The following is a 20,565-nucleotide window of genomic DNA, read 5'->3' as shown; positions in this document are numbered from 1 at the left end:
AAACACCTTTCATTTTAATATTCAATTCCTAGTGGCTACTATGTATGTAACGTCAATGACAGTAGAAAACGGAATAATGCATGCAAATGTCAGTAAAATGCCGTGAGTTTTCGTTTAAACCTGTAATTTCTACTTATGTTCTTACTTTTCTATTGGTGTTACAAATTAACGATTTTGTGTGGCCCCAAGATGTTTTTGTATCTGTCAATGGTTACTTATTAATACATAACTCATATTAATTACCGGTTATTCGTGGTAACTAGTGCCGTGCACGTTGGAGGATAGACCTCCTGGCCTATATCGGAAACGAAACTCAAAATAATAAGTACTGATGTGGTTGTGAAGTGTAATACTGTAGTAGGGTGGGTGTGGTAGCGGTGGGTGGGTACTAGAAGGCGTGCGCGTGGCGGCAGACGCCGCAGCCGAGCGCGAACTCCTCGCCGGTCGGCGGGTGCTGCACGTGCAGCGGGCACTCCTCCGACGAGCCCGGTAGCTGCTCGCCTTTCGGACCTATACACATATACAACACACATTTATACTTTACAGCCTAACTAGGTTCTTCGCCATGTTGCGGATTTTCAGTGATATTAATTTATTTTACTGGCGAGGAGTACTCATTGACAACAGACGGCCACTGTCATCGAATGTTGAATATATACGAGAAAAAATGCCATGCTCAGTGTAGGGTTCCTTTAGATAATTAGTTACCCTTCCGTCACAATAAATAGGCTAAACTGGAGCTAGGAGATAAAATATTGTTAACAAAGGGATGAAATATTAAAGAACAATTAATTGAATAAACATTTTTTGTCGATTGACCTACCGAGCACTAGGGTAGTTGAGGCTTTTGAATGTTCCGAACCTGCCGGGCACTGGTTAGTTGAGGCTTTTGAATGTTCCGTACCTGCCGAGCACTGGGTTAGTTGAGGCTTTTGAATGTTCCGTACCTGCCGAGCACCGGGTTAGTTGAGGCTTTTGAATGTTCCGTACCTGCCGAACACTGGGTTAGTTGAGGCTTTTGAATGTTAAGTACCTGCCGGGCACTGGGGTAGTTAATGCTTTGGTATGTTCGGTTCCTGCCGAGCACTGGGGTAATTGAGGCTTTGATATTTTCCATACCTGCTGGGCACTGGGGTAATTGATGCTTCGGTATGTTGGTGACTCGTTGGAAATCATCATGGCAGGCGTTGCAGAAGTGCGATGTGCCGAAACAGAAGAAAACGGCCACCTGCAATTACACAACATTGTGGCATGTAGGCTAGAGAAGCAGTCATAATGCTATGTAATTTTTTAGGGACTAGTTACCCTTCCATGCTCCCACACCAGATACCTAACCACAGGACAAGGCACAGGTGCTATTAAAGCAAGATATCCGAACACATGTACGCTTGTTCACACGAAACCTGACCATTCGAAAAGTGATGTGCCGAACCAGCCTGGATATGGTTTTCCTTACCTCGTGCTTTGTATTTCGTGATTAAGGGTCGGTTGTACCAAGCTGTTCGTATCGTTAAAGAGTTGGCTAATTTTTTTTTTGTATGGAAAGTTTCATAGTAAAGCGCCGGGACGCGCCGGCTGACGTTGATCAGTCCGTCAAATGAGGTTCGTGCAACTGGCCGTAAGTCATCGATATCAACATAAATAATAATAAGAACGTAATGTTCAAATATGAATGCGAGTGTATACCGAGCAGCAGTAGCGGCACTTGTACTCGAGGAAGTCTGCGCCGTGCTTGGGGCAGGTGCGCGCGCCGGCCACGTCGCTGCAGGCGCCGCACACCAGCTCGGCCGGCTCCCACCAGCCGCTCGTCTCCGCCTCGCACCGCGCCAGCCCCCCGAAGTACGCCTGTACGAACATTCCTTATTGGACATTTCTATTCAAAATGGTACCCCAAGTTGCATTTTAGATTTTGGAATTTTACATTATTACCATTAAGAATCACGAGTTCTTTCGATCCTATTACGAGGAAAAAAGAGCCCAAAATATACTGTTTTTTGTTTGTCAGTTTTGTAACGTAACCAAATGGCCCAATATTATTGGGGATATTTTTTTCTCGGTAAGGGTGGAAAATTGGACAGAAATCGTGATTCTGGGTTGAAATAATATGAAAATTCCCAATTCTAAGACAAAATTTCAGGGTACAACTTCAAATAGAAATGCCTTGTTAGAATTAGTACAGCTGAAAGAGATGGCGTTGAACAGTGCCATATTTTGTGGTCACTGGATTATCAAGCGTCGTCTTTTGATAGTTACTGCTTAATGTACTGAGCTGCACATGCACAAGCCTCATCTACATCAGCTATCATTCGAAGTAAAAACTAATTTGTATTAGACTGAACCCATCTTTTACAATCAGTGACTCTTTAATAAAGATCAATAAGCATCACTATCTACAGGCAAATTTATAATATAATTTTATTTAACAGAATTTAATAGTAGTGCTCGGTCATAAACTTTTTTTCGTATGGTTAACTCGTTCGTATCTTTCTTACAGACATCGCAAATAATAAAAGGCAATTTTTACGCTGCACCTTTACGGGCGAGATACATTTTTTCAGTAGAGACTCAAATAAGAAAAACGTGATACGTGACGTTTCCGGGTCGTCAACTTTGATTGTATTATCTATGCCTGGTATTTGTCCAAGTCACTAACCTTGCCACATTTATGGCAGACGTAGTACGCGTATCGTTCCATGGCGTAGGAGGCGGGGTCCTGGGCGGTGCGCGCGCGGCCGGGCGCCGCGCTGCCGGCCGGCGTGCCCAGCCCCTCGTACTCCAGCCGCATCAGTGCCTTGCGCCGCACCTCCTCGCGCAGCCTTCGGATCGGCGTTAGCAGCTCCTCCAGTGTCCAGTGGCACATGTCGTCCTATTACATTTCAAAACTTATTTTTACTGTTTAATATAAATATTGTTAATAATCAAAACATATGCTAAAACAAGTTAATCACTGAGCGTGTGTATTTCCACAGTGGGGCATTTCCCCCAATCAGATCAGAGAAGGGCGTACACCTTATCGCAATGACCTTCTAGTTGGACAATATGAGGAGAAAAACCGTGACACGTAATTTAAAACAACAACTATATATAGCTCACACTATACAAATGCAAAATAAGATGACTTACCTTGCATATAGGGCACATCGAAAAGGAGAATGTAATCCTGGGCCCTATCCATTTATTGGCTAAAACTTTCTTACAGCAGTGGAGGTGGAACACATGTCCACATTTCAACTGTTGACAATGGACACAGTTAATATTGTGATTTATAGAAATACAATGGGAAACAAATTGGAAAAAAAAGGAATAAATAATCAAAAATATAACATATATGCATGGATATATATCATATATCATTGTAACTTAACATGGAACTTCAGCAAGAATATTACGTTACCAAACAATTTTTGTCTATTAAATATTTTGAAAATAGCAATGTAAATATAATTCCAAGACACATATTTTTCTTCCAGTTACCAAACGCAGGCCCATTTAGATGGTTCTAGAACTTGCATGCAATATTCGATACTTGAGTTTAGTCGATCAACCAAATACTGCAATGTAACGAAAATTGCATGCAAGTTTTTGAACGGTCTAAATCGGGCTTTAGTGATGATGTATGTAAGTACCTGTATCGCGGGCGCAGCTTGCAGCGGGTCGGTGAAGCAGATCATGCACATATCGTCGGCGTCCTGGCGCAGCGGCACCGGCGCGCCGGCCTCGGCACCCGCGCCCGCGCCGCAGCCAAACAGGCACGGCAGGCACGCGCGCTCGCCGCGCACGCCGCCGCACGCGTGCCCGCACGCCAGCACGCGCACGCACGCCTCCCGCCCATGCTCCTAATGTGCAAATTGACACTTTTAACTTTACTAGTTACATAATTTGTGCAAACATGAATAGATAATTGCTTATTATATGTAATGGAATTGTAGGAATCGAACGATATTTCGTGAGATATGAAGTCCACTCCAGATTTACGAAGAACGCTAACCGAGAAGCGCTGTTTACCTGGCACTGATGATCTGCGCACACGTTCCCGATAGCGAGCAGGCCGGAGTTGCCTTGCGCGCCACAGAAGCGGCACGTTCCGGCCAGCGGAGGCGCGCCGTCCGCAGGCTCGGCGCGCGCGCACGCCTCCACGCCGCGGAACTCGGCCAATGCCTTCAGCGTGCGTCGGTCCACCAGCAACAACAGCCAGAACAGCTTCGCTCGCCCGCAGCCTTCGTGGATGTCAATACGGATTGCGCTCTCTTCCTCTTTACAAATCTTTATGACAAAACATAAGGGTTATGGTCAAATTGCTCACAAATACATAGTTAAAGAGTGTTGTGTTAGTAGAATGCACGTTGTATACCTGTCTGTGATGCGTGCGAGCGGCGCGGTTGAGGTGCAAGAATCGGTCGCACTCGGCGCACAGCGGGCCGCAGACGCGGCACTCCACCACTGCGACGGTGGCGCCGTCGTCGTGGTTCGCGCAGTACGGCCGCGTCTCCCCCGCCGACTCGCGCCCGCGGGACTCACGAGACTCCCCACTACTGAACGATCAATGATTAGGATTAATATTGCCCCGTGTTAGCCCGTGTCTCGCTAACTAGATATATAATCTCTGAATAGATTTTTATCTAACAGCGACAGCGAAGTTGAAGCTACGGAAATGTTGTGTCAAAATAATTGACAGTAAATTGTCACACAAACAAAACAAATATGACATATGCCAACTGAGAGGATCTTATTTGGCAAATGGAACTTCACTTACAGGTAAGTTCGTTTAATTTTGTAATTATACGATGCTGCCTAGCCCGAGACATATCATATAAATATTCACTTGAAGATGTTCAGAGGTTGGAGTTACGGGCAAGAAGATAACATGTTATTCACAAAATTTACACCTAATAATGGGCCTTTTTTCCATGTCAGATGTTTTAAGTAAAGCGGAGACAATTTGCATATAAATTTTCGTCCATTGACTATTCACAACTATTAAAGTAAAAGTGCCACTAATTACTAAGAACTAGAAACGCTTGCAACCGATTATATATTTGACGGCGTCTGGTAATTTTGATAATTTAATGGATAAAAATGGCATACAGGTCGAGATGTGACTGGTCGCAGACACAGAGCGCCGCTAGCGCCATCCAGAGCGTGGGCGCCAGCACGCAGCGTGACGGGTGGCGCTCGGGCTCTGCCACTTGCGCCACGGCGCCCGCCAGCGCCGCCAGCGCGCTGCGCGTCTCCGTGCCCCACGCTGCCGACAGCTTGCCCTGTAAACGTACATAATTATAAAACTACATGTGACCACGTTCTAGTATTTAGGGCAGTGGCGGGTCGTCGGTAGATCTCTTAGAATTAATATGTTTGATGCCAAAACGAAACAAGACACACTTCTTAACTTAATTTACGTGTGTCTGACTGCGGGCTTAGTCAAGATCCTAAGACTGATACAACTGCTTGGAAAGTTGCTCTTCGATTCAAAGAAAATTCAAATAAAAAACCCAACAAAATCACCTCTCTATGTTCCAACGTAATTTCGCGAGGTAAGGTGGCTATAACCTACCCCAGCACGCCATGAAAGACTTAAAACGTAAAATCTTATTAGTGCGTTTGAGTTTTTGCTTGTTTTTGTTTGCGGCTAAATATAAAATGTCCCATTAATTATTGATGTTGTCCCCGGCTCGTACCAATGAGTTTTTCGGAACTTATGTACGAAATATCATTTGATATTTACCAGTGGCTTTCGTAAAAACTAGTACCTACGCTAATTCCTGGGATTAGTTGCCAAGCGGACCCCAGGCTCCCATGAGTGATGGCTCCCATGATTTTTACTGAACATTGCAATGGAAAGGTCCAATTAGTAAAAGTATAAACCTCGGCCATGTCAGTAAGCAGCTTAGCGACGAGGTGCGCGTGCTTCTTGGTGGTGTCGCCGCGCATGAACCACGGCACCTGCGGCGCGGGCGCCACGCTGCCGCCGAGCGAGGCCGCGCCCGCCGCGCCCGCCGCGCCCTTCACCTTCACCTGCAGCGTGATCGCCTTGCCCAGGTAGCACACCAGGTGCTCTACCAGCGTCACCCTACAAACAATATCATCAACTATAAATAAAAAAACCGGTTTCATTTTACACTACAATTCAATTAATGAAAGCATTCATTGGAACAGACTTGCATTTGTTTTGTTTCTTTTGATTTTAGAACAAAACTATGTAATTTTTTCCTATTTTCTAACACTTCAATTCTGATTCATATTAATTACACTGATATTTTATCTTGCATGGTGGCAGGCCGCTAGAGTACAAAATATATTCGATATAAAACAGAGTGATATAAGTACAACGTAATAAACTAGTATAGAAACTATGTCTAGTAGATACAGAAACTGAGAATGTTAAATACCTTGCTGTTAAATCGTTGCCGTAGTTTACAGCTGCTAACATTTTCTGTGGCGGTATTTCTATAATAATTCTCCGTAATAAAGATATAACCTGAAAGAGAGATGTTCAACTTATTATACGACTCTTCATATCTATGGATGTAATTTGCTAAAAATGGTAATATTAATGTAAGTGCCATGGTATAATAATATACTCCGCCTGGTACTCTCTTCCGAGATTCGCGAATGACCTAACTGGCACTTGCCTACGTCATCATGCTGTTTACAGGTTCTCAAACTTTAAAATGTGGGAGAATTTTAACCAACAGTGAAAATTATTTTAACGGCATTAATTTTAAGTTATTCATGTAGAAACATAGTAAAATAAAACAAATCTATACTGCACTTTTCACTCCTACTCTTACAGTTCCGAATAGAGCAGCCAACCATTTTCGTAACAAAACATTAATTACGAAGCTTACGACGTGAAAAGTTTGGAAAACACTGCGACTGCTGACACTGAGCGAGAAGGAAATAACAATTAACACGCGTTCGACAAGGACGGTCGGTCAGGGACAAAATGGCGGATTGTCAAATGTGACAGCGCTATCCTGTGTTGCCAGTAGTGTAAACAGAATTACCCGAACGTCTGAAATTTCTTTCGTGAATCGGAAGATATTGCTAACGAATAATTAAAAATGACGTGTTATTGTAAAATTTAAGATAAAATACCTATAAATGAAAATTATTAAATTATAAAGAAATAAATTAACTTATTAACCATAGATATAATGTACCCATGTAACATGTTATGTTGAAATAAAGTGGCAATGTTATTGTGACGTAGGCAAGTGACACTCTGGGAAGAGAAGACCATGTTTTATTAGACCATGGTAAGTGCTTACTTGTCTTTGAACTCGTTCGCTGCCGGTGTGTAGCAGCGAAAGCAAGTCCGAAAGCAGTTCCGTTCGCTGAGCGAGGTGAGCACGCCCCACGGCGCTTCCGCTCAAAGCCAGCAGCTGCAATCAAATAACATTGTTAATATTCTTCACTGATATTATTTTTGTTGTTTTTGATTGAGTCTGTGATTCAAGGCTAGATCTTCAAGCCGTACACACATGTCATCGCTTACACAAATCATTCCCAACAAATAAAGTCACTTTACGTACACGTACTTGGGCCAGTACGCTATAGACATCATCCTCCTAGCGTTTTCCCGGGATTTTGAGTGCGCTCGGCTCAGTATTGAATAACTATTTCGATTAGGCGAATTCAGTGCAATTAAAAGTACTGCGCTTATGACTACCTACCTAACGCAAATAGACAGACGCAGTCAGCGAAACTTCTCGAGCGCTAAACGTGAAACGTGTCTGAGCAACGTGTCGATTTCTCTTTCTGACGTTATAGCACACGGAATGTCGTTCATGCAAGAATAGAGAATACATATTATGGTATGAAGACAGACCAGAGAAAGCATCTCGAAGCAGTAGTTGTCCTGGTGGTGGTGCGGCGCGGGCGCGTCCCCCGCGCTCCCCGCCTCGGCGCACAGCAGCGCCGTCTCCCAGTCGTCGCGCGCGCGCGCTGCCTCGCACCCGATGGCGCACACTATGTGCGACATCACCTGCGTACACACACTATAGTATTTTTTTTTGTTTGCAATAACTATCGAATAAAACATATCGTATTTTATACTGTAATTGAATATGATTATAGTGACATTAATATTATAATATAAAAAAAATTACATTCTCAACAATAATAGCTAAAAATACCATTTACAAAAAAATAAAAAATATTTAAAAAAGACACAAATCAAAATCCCGCCCCGCGTCATCCCAGGCACAAAGGTGCCATAAAAGCGCGCGCCGCAGTACCGCGTTGAATCGCGATGGATAACCTCACATTCACATTCGCGATGGTATACAGCATGAGTGTTATAGACGGAGTAATGGTTTACCTGACGCTGTAGCGAGGTGAGCTTGTGGCCGGCGAAGAGGATGCCGACGACGTGCTCGCGCAGGTCGCTGTCGTCGGCGAGCGCCTCGTCGGCCGCCGGCGCCTCGCCGCCCGCCTCGCTGCTGCTCTGCTCCCACTCCAGCAGTTTACCGAACACCTGTACGTACAAGAAGGCGCTTAGTAAAGGAAGGTTGCACCAAAACATCTCTCACCGTTAAAACGTTTCCAAAAATGTGTTGCATATGAAGTTCCCCATGTTCTAATCCCCCATTTTCGTTCTGCCACTGTGGGACTAGACGCAAACTTGAGTTTCACCCTTACGTCGTTACTCTGCCACTGATTCGTACTAAACGCTATGCATCCAGCTTTATCATACGAAAGGCTAAGGAGTGGAACTCACTTCCTGCAAATCTATTCCCAATTCGCTATAACTTGTATCTTTTTAAATCGTGAGTGAATAGACATCTTTTAGGTAACCATGAGTACCTGTGATCAGTCCGACAATTTGGGTTGGTGCAACTGGCCCTTAGTAAGGGATCGCTAATGTTACTATAATCCAGCATAAATAGCACAAAATATGTTGGATTTACAACTGGCTAAGAGCTGATAATAAAAAGTTTTGACCCCAATTATGACAGTTACAGTAACTGGTATTTTTGTGCTGAACGTTATTTTTTGAGCCGTTCAGCGCCATCAATATTAGCTGCCAAATTCGAGGCACGAATTTGTCTTTCGCAAATAGCGATTAACAGATAGATTATGTCGTTGGATTGCGATAGGTATACTGAACCTGTGAGGTGAGAAGTCGGAAGACGCGCAGCGTGTCGGCCTCTGCGAGCGCGTGCAGCACCGCGGCGGGTGACGCGGGCGGCGCGGGCGCTGGGCCGGGCGCGCCGAGCACGCGCAGCTGCCGCACGCGCACCGCCGCCTCCGGCCCGCGCAGCTCGCAGCGCACACGCACGCCGCCGCTGGACGCGCCTGCCAACACGCATATTGCATTAAAACTTGTAATTTAAAAAGCATGGCAAAATTATGATAACACCGCGCTGGTATATTAAACACTGTAAATAAAAAAATGCATAGCAACTTCCCTTAGGTTAAGTGAGCCAAATTTCTAGGCTACATACATCGATATTGCACAATATATGTTATTTACTTACGCGGCAACGTATAACAAAGCCATGCAGCCGACTTGGAGTCCACTTCCATATCTTGCATGTGAAACAGTTCACTGGATCCGCCGCTATACAGGAACGATACTAACAAGGTTTTATTCTGCGAACAAAAATGTATAACTATTGACCGAATGACAGTTTCGTACATTTTCATTTTATTTATTTAATATGTATATTTATAATCTAAGTTGAACACCAGCGCATACATTCTGGGGGCCTGACCAAGATGACAATCGTATATCGACGAATGCCAAACGAAAGGAAAAATATTGTCTTGGGATGACATGATACGAAGTCACGTGACTATTCTCATATATTATTTAAGTTTCGATTGACGTTTGCTAGCAACGATAGTCATCTTGGCTAAGCCCTTCTAGTGCATAACATGTGTAAAGGTGTGCTTTTAAGGCTAGATCTCATTGAATATGCGGTTAGTACATTATATTTTTTTATAACTCATTTTATTACAACCGACTTAGACTATTACTTCTAAAAATGTAAATATAATGTTTGTGAATCATACCACGGTGTCTCTGGTATTGTCAACGTGTACGCAGACGATGTATGGGCGGTCGGGCGGCGCGGGCGCGGGCGCGGGCAGCGCCACCTGCACCCACTTGGCCTTGTTGCGATCCTCGTCGCCCGACTCCCAGAAGGTCTCGGTGCTGCCGTCCGTGAGCGCGCCCGCCATGCCCTGCCGCGACGACACGCTCACGTCGCACCACCCTGTCACGTCGCCGCAACTCCATACGAAGTTATCCTGCAACGATTAAGGGGTGCACTATACTGTTGTTTGTATTTCATATTAAACTATACCTTAATGCAGTTGCCGTTAGGTACCTTTTAACATGGAAAACAACCATTAATTAAATTGAACTATACCAAAATTAGATGCTTCTCATGGTCGACATTTATTGAACCCACTTTCTCTCTAAAATTTAAGATTCTATTATTATACAACCATTTGAAGCCGAAATGATTACACTTATTAGTAGTTATTGTTTTTACATAATACCTAACATCGAATAGAGCATTTACAAACAAACCTAGTATGTTAATTTTTAATCATCAATGCATTCCTACAAATAGAGTCACGTGAGCGATTGAGGATACTCCATACCTTCTGAAGATAGCTATGAAAGCTCTCGTGTAAAGCGCCGAGGACGCCTTCTTCGTAAACTCCGTCTTCAGAGTGCGACAATATCTTGCTGATCACACTAAAAACTTGCGATCTGATTCCGAGCAGCATTAAGAGATCACAAGCAAAACATTTAACAAAATGTGCACATAAACAGGCCATATAATTATTTTATTGAATTTTCTGTACAAAATAAATTGACATAAAGCTAGTTATTATCCTATTATTATTTCAATTTTAAATAATAATAATAATAATTCAGCCTTTATACGTCCCACTGCTGGGCACAGGCCTCCTCTCATGCGCGAGAGGGCTTGGGCTATAGTCCCCACGCTAGCCCAATGCGGATTGGGGACTTCACATACACCTTTGAATTTCTTCGCAGATGTATGCAGGTTTCCTCACGATGTTTTCCTTCACCGAAAAGCTAGTGGTAAATATCAAATGATATTTCGTACATAAGTTCCGAAAAACTCATTGGTACGAGCCAGGATTTGAACCCGCGACCTCCGGATTGAAAGTCGGGCGTCATATCCACTCGGCCACCACCGCATTATTTCAATTTTAAAATTATTTTATTTTTATTTTATTTTATTTGTTAGGAAAACTTACAGCTAGAGTAACAAGTTAGGTAATAACATAGAAACAGTGAGCCAATTACAAATTTCCACAGGTAGAAGCTGCGTAGAGTACATGGCGTGCAGAATTACAAATCTAGTAATACTTAGGTACTTTACTTCCAGTTATATTTTGCTTGTCTTGGTTGACATGTAGAAAGGGTTAAGTGAACGAGAAGAACAAAAGAAAAAAATAAATAAAAAAAAAAACTATATAAAAAAAACAGGATAGAATACATAGGACTAGAACAGTGAGAGATATATTCGATTTTTTTATTGCTAGTAAACATCCCAGTATAACAGTAGTTAGTTTCACCTGTGTAGGAACGCTCTGTCATGCGGCGAGTAGTGCAGCGCCCAGCACCGCACGGCCTGTAGCGAGGCGGCGCTGGCCGGGGGCAGCGCGGGCGCCAGCGCGCTCACCGAGCCCAGGAACGCGTGCAGCGCGGCGCGGGCGCCGCGCGCCGCCCGCCCGCCCGGGCACAGCGCGCACGCCGACGCCGTCGCCGCCGCCGCCGTGCGTGTTGCCTCGGCGCCACCGGCCTGATGCAACAAACATTACTGATAATTCCATTCAGTGCCACAGTAAAAAAATTAAGAGTGCATTCCTGAGCATTTAGTGAACTCCATTTCGGAGATAATCAATTTTTTTTTTATCTAATAAGGCCCCTATGAACGTGTACACTTGCCTTAGGGCGTGTTTACATATTGATTAGTGTTTATGCATTTGCTACTAACTAAACGCAAGTAAGTATGTACTATCTCGGACGATCGATGTTTGAAATGATATTGATATGTATGTCATTTCAATTGTTTGAATAAGTTAAATAGCATGCCCATGTTACATCGATGCTATATGCAACATTTTATTACTCTTTACGAAAAAACTAAATTGGGATGAAGACCGTCAGCAGAAGTGAACGATGTTTAAAAAAACACCGTGTATAAGTAAGCCTAATTTATTTCAGCGTGATACTCACAATTTCAAATTCAATTTGATAACTAAAACAATATATTCTAATAGTTTTAATGTAATTAATGTATACATTAAAATTGATTACTCGCATGGAGTGAAAGTACTTACCTCTTTATTATCTTCTAACGCCAGTGGTGGGGGAACGATTCTAGCGTATTTATCGAGAGCTGTACAAAACCACCACATGACGTCGTGTACGCAAGTAGGCTGCGTCGAAGACCTCAGTAGCCAATTTAAGGCCTGTAATATTTAATTGATTACATTTTACGTTCAATGTTTAAATTAAGGTCAACCAGGTAGCGACATTTATGCAAAGGGCTTTTGACAGTCAGGAAATTCTCTATCTTCTCATCTTTCTAAAGTAAATGTCCTTATTCTATAATTACAATTACCCCCGTTGACCTTGACAAAATAATATAAAACACTCACACACGAACAACTTGTTAATAATGTTTACCTCGAAGGCATATTGTCTAACAGTATTGATTCTAACGGCAGCATCCATTTTCTGCCTGTAGGAGTGCAGGTTGCGGTTGGCGAGCACAAACGCCAGCACCGGGCTACGCATGAGCGCCTCGGGGTCTATCCGAGGCGGTTCAAAAGCCGACACACCGCATCCTTCGCCGGTCCATTCACCGCAACCGACTAACTTTTGGAGGGCAGCGCTAGGTTGGGCAAGGAGAGATGAGCCCGCACCTAGAAGTAATGTAATAATGAGAAATAAGATCTTTAGTAAATAAGCATAATATGAATACCACTACTGCAGTATAAAGCTCGGGGAAGCGTCTCGGGACCGCTTCGAGCACATCGAGCAGTCATTAAATGCGTCTAATTCTATTAAGTATGTACAACGAAAAAAAAGAGGTTTTGCAAAACATCGGTTTTGTTGGACAGTGAGAATTTTGTGCGTAGTACTATTTATTCTGTCACTGTATCCTCTTCAGCGTACTGAGAAAGCGTTAAAACATGTGGTTACCAGAGAGGCTGTCATGGTGCGTGGAGCGCTCGAGGCGGGCCAGCGGCGCGGCGTGCGCCAGGTCGCGGCCGCTGGCCTGCCCCATCGACACGGAGCGGTGCACTCGCGGCCACTGCCCGCCCGCCAGACCCTCGCCGCCGTACGGACCGTTCTGCAACACGAACTAGGGTTGTCAGAATTGTCTCGATGAGGATAGTACAAACAGTCAGCGATAGATTAAAAGCTTGTACCAACACTGAAATTTTTGCCAAAAACTTATTTCGGATATAATCAATTTATATGCGAATAAAATAAACTTTGAATGCAATTTTATTCATATCTAATAAAATAGGCATCATATAGCTGGTCAAGCAGATCTTGCCAGTAGAAAAAGGCGCGAAATTCAAATTTTCTATGTGACGATATCCCTTCGTGCCTACATTTTTCAAATTTGCCGCCTTTTTAACCGCATTCAAAAAAAAGGAGGTTCTCAGTTTGACCCGTATGTATGTATGTATGTATATTTTTCTACTGACAAGATCTGCTTGACCATCTATACTTCCTAAAAACAAAAGCTATCTCTTATAGTTTCTGTATCTGTCTCATTACACGCCAATATTTGAGCGAAATGCCGCAGTTTGAATAATTTAAATTTTAGGTACCAAATGTTATTCACGAAAGTGAAATCTAAAATGACGTAGATAATCTTTTGTGAATAAGGTGGTAAGAAATTATGCGAAAACCCCCGCCTACTCGTTCCAAGCATTGACGTATAATATCTAAGGACGGGCTAATGGGGCACTAAACATCGTACTAGTTCAGCGGTGCTACCCAGGAATTCCAGCCAATAGTGCAGTCTAACGCGACTAGTTGCGACCAATAGCGCGCGTAATGCGAACTCGTCAACCAATCGCGCGCGTGATGCGAACTGATCAACCAATCGCGTTGTAGCGATTTCACACCGCTGTACTGGCCCCTGTCATGCCTTTTATTATTGCCCGTAAAGCCAGTCCCTAGATATCTATGTCAATGGTTCCAAGATTGTGAGACTCGATGCAGAGACTAATTAATTTAAGACTTATTCAAATATACGTATTTTAATGAGCTGACCGTTGGGGCGATCGTGGGCGGTGGAGGGCGCCCCAGCGAGTGATACTTGGCGGTGTCTACGGTGGCGTTGGTCTTGGGCGCGGCGCCCAGCGCGGCCAGGCACTGGAACGGCGGCGCCGGCTGCCACATACTACTCGGCGGCGTCGGGGGGCTGCGCCCCGCCGACTCGTGCCAGGGCGACGCCGAGAGGGACTCTACAAATGATGTGATTGGTTTGTATAGTTTGTAGCTTTCTAATAGACCCCGAAGGCTAATCCTATTGTCTATTGTTCAGTAAAACCGCACGTGCTACTTACCTGCAAAAAAGGGTCCTAATTATTATATTTGGCACCTGAGCGCGGGCTAGTCCAACGCTCAAAAAAACAGTGTATGTGCGCTCTCCGATACCGCGCCTTTGTTACGCATCTCGATGACACATTTTAGACTGGTTCTGTAGCGTTCGACTCGCCGGCACTCAGTAACCGAAGTACCGATTTTTTATGCAGGTGGTTGTGGCACGTGGCACGAGCGGTTTTTCTTAACAATAGACAATAGGATTAGCCTTCGGGGTCTATTAGAAAGCTACAAACTATACACACAATACAATATACGACTTTAACCCATTGAGATATAACAAGAGACGACATCTCGAACAAAATGTTTCCGCACCTCAGAGAAGTGCATGCATGCATGCGAAGCCGAAAATTGTTAATAAAGACGCCACGAGTATTTTATGACTCAGTTAAACAACGTTGCATACAATACTTTTTCTACGACCAAACATTTATGTACTTTGAAAACTAAATAATAGTAAATCAACAGTTATTCCATTGCTTACCGGTGAAATGTTATTCCATCCCTTTTATTATATTTTCTTGTGCTATTGTTGCAACTTTTTAATACGCACGAAGGCATTTTTTAATTATTATTTTTTAATTTTCTGTACATGCGTGGCATCTCGTCAGTGGTCGGTGAGGTACTAAAAGCAAAGAAGTGCATGCACTTCTCTGAGGTGCGGAAACATTTTGTTCGAGATGTCGTCTCTTGTATATACCTCAACAAATATCAGATTACATCCTAGGCAATGATCGATTTTATGTTTACAAACATACAAAGATATGGTGACATATGAGATATTACCCTTGTAAGTTTTTAACCTCTTTTAAATTTCATATGTGTGTGGTGGTCAAAAAAATTTTATTGTGCCGTATAGAATTGAAAAAAAAAACTCGAAAATTTACTAAGAATTCGGTCAGGATCATTATCATACACAGACAAGAAATTAAAGGTTAGAAGTACGCGAACACTTACAAGTAGTTTTAAGGTGTCATTCAATAGAACTTGCTAACTATGTAAACAAACCGCCATACTAAAATTTACACTAAATATCAATTTATTAGTAACTTTTGTTTACATAGTTAGCAAGTTCTATTGAATGACATTTTACCATGAAATATTGTTCACATATCGTTCAAACGGCTTAACTTTTTTTTTTATAAATACATACCCGAGTTAGTCAAAGGTGCTAAATCCAGCAGAAACATGGCGTTGTCCTTCATGATCTGGTGGTCGATCTCGGGCGCGTCGCTGCTGCGCTCGTAGCAGACGTCAGACACCGACTTGGTCTTCGATTGCTTCACCGACGAAACCGCTTTCAGCGCTTTGTCTCGACACTTCTCGCAATATATGTACCAAAGTTGGTATGCTGTAATAATAAATGAAATAATTATCTTTTTTTCTGTACACTATTCCAGTCTGCCCGGAACCGTAGCTAATGCACAGTCGCTTTCTATACAGTTTGGGTACACTGAACGGATAGACTAATAAAGATATTAAATTAAATCAATTATTTAATGAAAAGGAGCTATACCATCCCTTTACTAACTACAAAAATTTAGATAGCTCATTACATATAAGGCAATAATAATGTATCTTATGGGAAGTCAAGTTGTTTCAATATTGAGTACTGTATTAGTACCTTGCGCGAGCTGTCCGCAGAGCGCGGGCGGCGCGTCGTTAGGCGCGGGCGGGTCGGCGCGGCGGTAGACGCCTGCGCGGTCGAAGCCGCGCGCGCTGGCGGCGCGGCAGCCGGGGTGCGCGTGCCGCATGTGCGCGGCCAGCGGCGGCGGCACGCTCACCCCGCCGCACAACTCGCACTTCACTGCAACAACACATTCCTCTAATACGGGTACAGTGGGCTCAGCGGGAGAGCGCCGCGACTATATCTCGTCTTTTTCTAACTGTAACTGTAGGGAAAAGGATGGGTTAGTCTATCTCGTGGGCGAGATACTGTCGCGGCGCTCTCGTGCTAAGCCTACAGGTGCAAAGCATATATATATGAAAGCAATTTAGAATTTGCAATAAGAACACACATACCTGAATAAGGAGTTTTATAAGCAGGCGCCGACTTCCAATCCCTTTTTTTGCGAAGTGAAGAGAATGTTCTTGAAATCAGCTCGTTTTCATTCTTTTCAGCAGATTCTTTCTGATGTCTAAAACAAATAAAACATAGATAATTATTTAGTTAAGCGTGCAGTCTTGTCTCATGTGCAAATTACAAAAAAAGCCGCCTACTACGTAATAAAATTCGATACCGCTCAGACCACATCGCATAACTATGCATAAGTCTATTTGTGTATCAAAACCGAAGGTAAATGAATGTTTTAATGTAAATGCGTGTAAGTTACTTGTCAGTGGCAGCAGAGAGTTGGTCGGCGTCGTAGAGAGCGTCCCACAGAGCGACCAGCGCCCGCAGCGCCGGCGGCAGCACGTTCACTACGGACGGCGAGTTGCTGTTGCTGCTGTCTGTAATGCATGCATTCACTTTGTTTAATTAACAGCGTAAAGCCAGGTAATTACTTAGAAGGGGACAAAAGATATGGCACGCCGCGCTGAACGGTCTACGGAAGAAATGGCCGTCGCGCGGATTTTTAATTTCTCTGAAAATATACTTCTGTGTATAATTATGCTCGTAAGATTCCTCGGCAACATCACTAGCTATTTTATACTAAAACCTTATTTATCTGCTAATGGTATGCAGAGTATGGATATGTACAAATGAAAGTTACACATAATTTTCGTGATTTTTAGGGTTCCGTACCTCAAAAAGAAAAACGGAACCCTTATAGGATTACTCGTGCGACTGTCTGTCTGTCCGACCATCCCCCCCTCCTTTATCTCCGTAACTACTTGGTCTAAAATTAAAAAAAAATACACAAAATAGTTTTTTACCTACAGATGACAGGAAAACTTCTTAGAAATGTACAGTCAAGCGTGAGTCGGACTTAATGTACGGAAAGGTAGGTTTGTCATTTATTTCATATATACGTACAGCAACTTACGAAACATTGTTACGTATACTAACTTGTATCGCCTTGAGCCTGCGAGTCCTCCTCGCGTATCGTGACGTCGACATCGCTCCGCCGAGCTCGGCTGGCGCTCGCCTCCACGCCGGACCGCGTCAGGGTTTCCAGCGTTGCGGGGTTCATCCGCAAATACTGGCCTGTAACAAACGATACATTATAAATATGTACAAACTACACAGAAAATAATTCCAGATCGCTATCTATTTTCGTACGCGTGGAAGTTCAAATCACCTTTAGTACGCAAGTACTAACTTTTGATCTCGATTTATATCGATATTTATTTATTACTCCTTTAGGAGCCGATTAACAATCAAAATCTGCTCAGCCGTTTTAGGTCGTCGCGCAGCAGGCAAAGCCGCGGGCCTGCCAGCACCAGCTTTGGGACGTATGTTGATCTGAAGCCGGCAGTAATAGTACATTATTGTCGAGGTTCGGAAGTAGCTACTTGCAGGCTGAGGATTCGTTTTAAACGGACGACCTTGGGAGTCCGTTTAATTGAATCCGAAGCCAGCAAGTAGCCTTCCAGCCGAGTCATATATAGTGCTTTTCTCAAAAATGGTGCAAGAAATAGAAATATTTTACAGAACTTACAGAAGCAACGTTCTAATTTTCACAGAAAAAAATACAACCATTAAAAAAATTTGCTTGCCGCCTTTAAAAAAAAAGAAGTGTATTTTTCTGCTCAAAATACGCCAACCTATTTGAGACACCTAAATAGTCGCGGTACCAACATTAAGCCTGTAACAGACTATCGCACCGCACCGCGACCTTGGAGCGTCGCACCCATAAGTGAGAGCGAGAAAGAGATATCTGTTTCACCCATAAGTGAGAGGGAGAAAGAGATATCTGTTTCTCGCTCTCACTTATGGGTGCGACGCTCCAAGGTCGCGGTGCGGTGCGATAGTCTGTTATAGGCTTTATAATAATAAGTGCTGATCATCTGTTTGGCTGTTTAAGGGACCTATTGCCTTCATTTGATATGGCCATTTAAAGTTTTAAAAAGTTTGGAACTCGTTAAATAATGGAATTTGTATGCGACATTGCAGTCCCGAAATCGAGACTGCAATGTTTTTAACTTTTTAATTTTTTGAATGACCATAAACTACGCACTTCGCGACCTATTTTTTAACCGGCAACGTCGACTTTGCCGTCCATTTTTGAGAAAAGGTAAATTGTCCGTGCTTGCTCGCCGTACCCTTAGCACTGCGTAAAATGGACTGTGAGGTTCTCCAAAATGTACCAGCGTTAGTGGAGACTTCGACTGAATGTCGTTGAGGCCGCGACACGGAGAGGTCGTGCGGCGCGCGGGTGACGACGCGCGCGCCCTGCTTCGGCAGCTGCGGGTGGAACTTCAGGAACGCCGCGCAAGCGATCGCGTCGTGCACTATGCCTGGTGAACACATTACATGACACGTCAACATCATTACTTGTGTGCTTATTATACGATACGACTATACTTATAGCTTCACAGATAAATATATAGAAATGCTAGTAAATAAGATATAGGTACATAACTTGGTATACACTTATATGCATTACGTCATTAGGGTTCCGTACCCCAAGGGTAAAAACGGGACCCTATTACTAAGACTCCGCTGTCCGTCCGTCCGTCCGTCCGTCTGTCACCAGGCTGTATCTCACGAACCGTGATAGCTAGACAGTTGAAATTTTCACAGATGATGTAATTCTGTTGCCGCTATAAGAACAAATACTAAAAACAGAATAAAATAAAGATTTAAGTGGGGCTCCCATACAACAAACGTGATTTTTGACCGAAGTTAAGCAACGTCGGGCGGGGTCAGTACTTGGATGGGTGACGGTTTTTTTCTTGTTTTGCTCTATTTTTTGTTGATGGTGCGGAACCCTCCGTGCGCGAGTCCGACTCGCATTTGGCCGGTTTTTTTCATAATTGATAATATTAAATTTGATCAATATTGGAATCAACGTCTGTTAAGCTAGGGAAAAGCTACCAAATATGTACCTGCCTACAGTAACTAATATGTATTTTAGTCACTTCCACAGATGCTATTGTTTCATCGAGGACAAGGATGGCCCACGTACCTTCATGCCACAGCAGTGCAGCGAATATCGCTCGTAGACACTCGGCCTGCGCGGGGCTGAGGGCGTGCTTGCGCGGCGGCGGCGGCGCGGGAGCGGCTCGCGCGGGGAGCGGCGGCGGCGACGAACTCCGCTTGTAGGCCCGCGACCGCGACGCTATGCGTTCACGGGCGACACTTTTGGGACTTATGTTCTCGTCCTAAGATAAAAGATACTTCATTATAAAGTCAAATTATATGCACATAGTGTAATAATGAACAGGAAAATATACGGGTAATTATCATTTTCTCAAAAATGGACGGCAAAGTCGACGTTGCTGGTTAAAAACAAGGTCGCGAAATGCGTAGTTTATGCTCAGTCAAAAAATTAATCAACTATTTTACTGGAGCATACCTCGTCCAAGGCATTGGCGTTGCCGTTCAGCGCGGCAACGCCGCCAGCCTTCTGGGCACCCTACCTGTCGGCACAGACTTGGGGCCAATTTTTTATTTGTAGGTTTTTACTTTTTAGGTAGTTTTAGTTTAGTATATATTTAGTTATTAGGTTATTTTATTTTTGTTAGTTGTAATTAATTACTTTTATTTGTCAGCTATGGTAGACATTCTTAAAAGTAAAATAATTAATCTTACATGAGAATTAAAAGTAACTAAGTTAAAAACATTGTTCGTGTAAGCGTATGCATGCGTACTTACTATTTTAATGCTAATTAGCTATTTTCAGCAGAAAAATACACTTCTATTTTTTTAAAGGCGGCAAAGCAAATGTTTTTCATGGTTTTACTTTTTTCTGTGAAGATTAGAACGTTGCTTCTGTAAAATATTTCTATTTCTTGCACTATTTTTGAGAAAAGCACTATATATGACTCGGCTGGAA

General features: G+C 43.4%; 1 protein-coding gene across 1 annotated transcript in view; it reads right to left on the bottom strand.

Moving 5' to 3' along the window:
• Positions 1 to 306: 306 nt before the first annotated feature.
• Positions 307 to 20,565, bottom strand: part of LOC134661768 (E3 ubiquitin-protein ligase MYCBP2) — an 82,353-nt gene continuing 62,094 nt past the window's right edge. Inside the window, exons 45-74 of the mRNA XM_063517952.1 lie at positions 19,696 to 19,891; positions 18,875 to 19,024; positions 17,634 to 17,771; positions 16,957 to 17,074; positions 16,646 to 16,761; positions 16,248 to 16,430; positions 15,777 to 15,974; positions 14,291 to 14,484; positions 13,202 to 13,352; positions 12,683 to 12,921; positions 12,334 to 12,465; positions 11,566 to 11,792; positions 10,615 to 10,726; positions 10,018 to 10,254; positions 9,480 to 9,594; positions 9,110 to 9,297; positions 8,321 to 8,476; positions 7,829 to 7,984; positions 7,269 to 7,382; positions 6,387 to 6,475; positions 5,863 to 6,067; positions 5,086 to 5,258; positions 4,352 to 4,532; positions 4,006 to 4,263; positions 3,627 to 3,836; positions 3,124 to 3,231; positions 2,654 to 2,866; positions 1,687 to 1,845; positions 1,120 to 1,228; positions 307 to 510 (exon numbers count right to left, since the gene is read on the bottom strand). Of these exons, the coding sequence (XP_063374022.1) occupies positions 389 to 510; positions 1,120 to 1,228; positions 1,687 to 1,845; positions 2,654 to 2,866; positions 3,124 to 3,231; positions 3,627 to 3,836; positions 4,006 to 4,263; positions 4,352 to 4,532; positions 5,086 to 5,258; positions 5,863 to 6,067; positions 6,387 to 6,475; positions 7,269 to 7,382; positions 7,829 to 7,984; positions 8,321 to 8,476; positions 9,110 to 9,297; positions 9,480 to 9,594; positions 10,018 to 10,254; positions 10,615 to 10,726; positions 11,566 to 11,792; positions 12,334 to 12,465; positions 12,683 to 12,921; positions 13,202 to 13,352; positions 14,291 to 14,484; positions 15,777 to 15,974; positions 16,248 to 16,430; positions 16,646 to 16,761; positions 16,957 to 17,074; positions 17,634 to 17,771; positions 18,875 to 19,024; positions 19,696 to 19,891 (4,947 nt within the window). The 3' untranslated portion in view covers positions 307 to 388. The remainder of the gene's footprint in view (positions 511 to 1,119; positions 1,229 to 1,686; positions 1,846 to 2,653; positions 2,867 to 3,123; positions 3,232 to 3,626; positions 3,837 to 4,005; positions 4,264 to 4,351; positions 4,533 to 5,085; positions 5,259 to 5,862; positions 6,068 to 6,386; positions 6,476 to 7,268; positions 7,383 to 7,828; positions 7,985 to 8,320; positions 8,477 to 9,109; positions 9,298 to 9,479; positions 9,595 to 10,017; positions 10,255 to 10,614; positions 10,727 to 11,565; positions 11,793 to 12,333; positions 12,466 to 12,682; positions 12,922 to 13,201; positions 13,353 to 14,290; positions 14,485 to 15,776; positions 15,975 to 16,247; positions 16,431 to 16,645; positions 16,762 to 16,956; positions 17,075 to 17,633; positions 17,772 to 18,874; positions 19,025 to 19,695; positions 19,892 to 20,565) is intronic.

The sequence above is a fragment of the Cydia amplana genome, chromosome Z (genome assembly GCF_948474715.1).
Source record: "Cydia amplana chromosome Z, ilCydAmpl1.1, whole genome shotgun sequence".
In the NCBI taxonomy this organism is placed as follows: Eukaryota; Metazoa; Arthropoda; class Insecta; order Lepidoptera; family Tortricidae; genus Cydia; species Cydia amplana.
The sequence above is the reverse complement of the archived record's forward strand: the minus strand, read 5'-3'. Positions and strand labels throughout refer to the sequence as shown.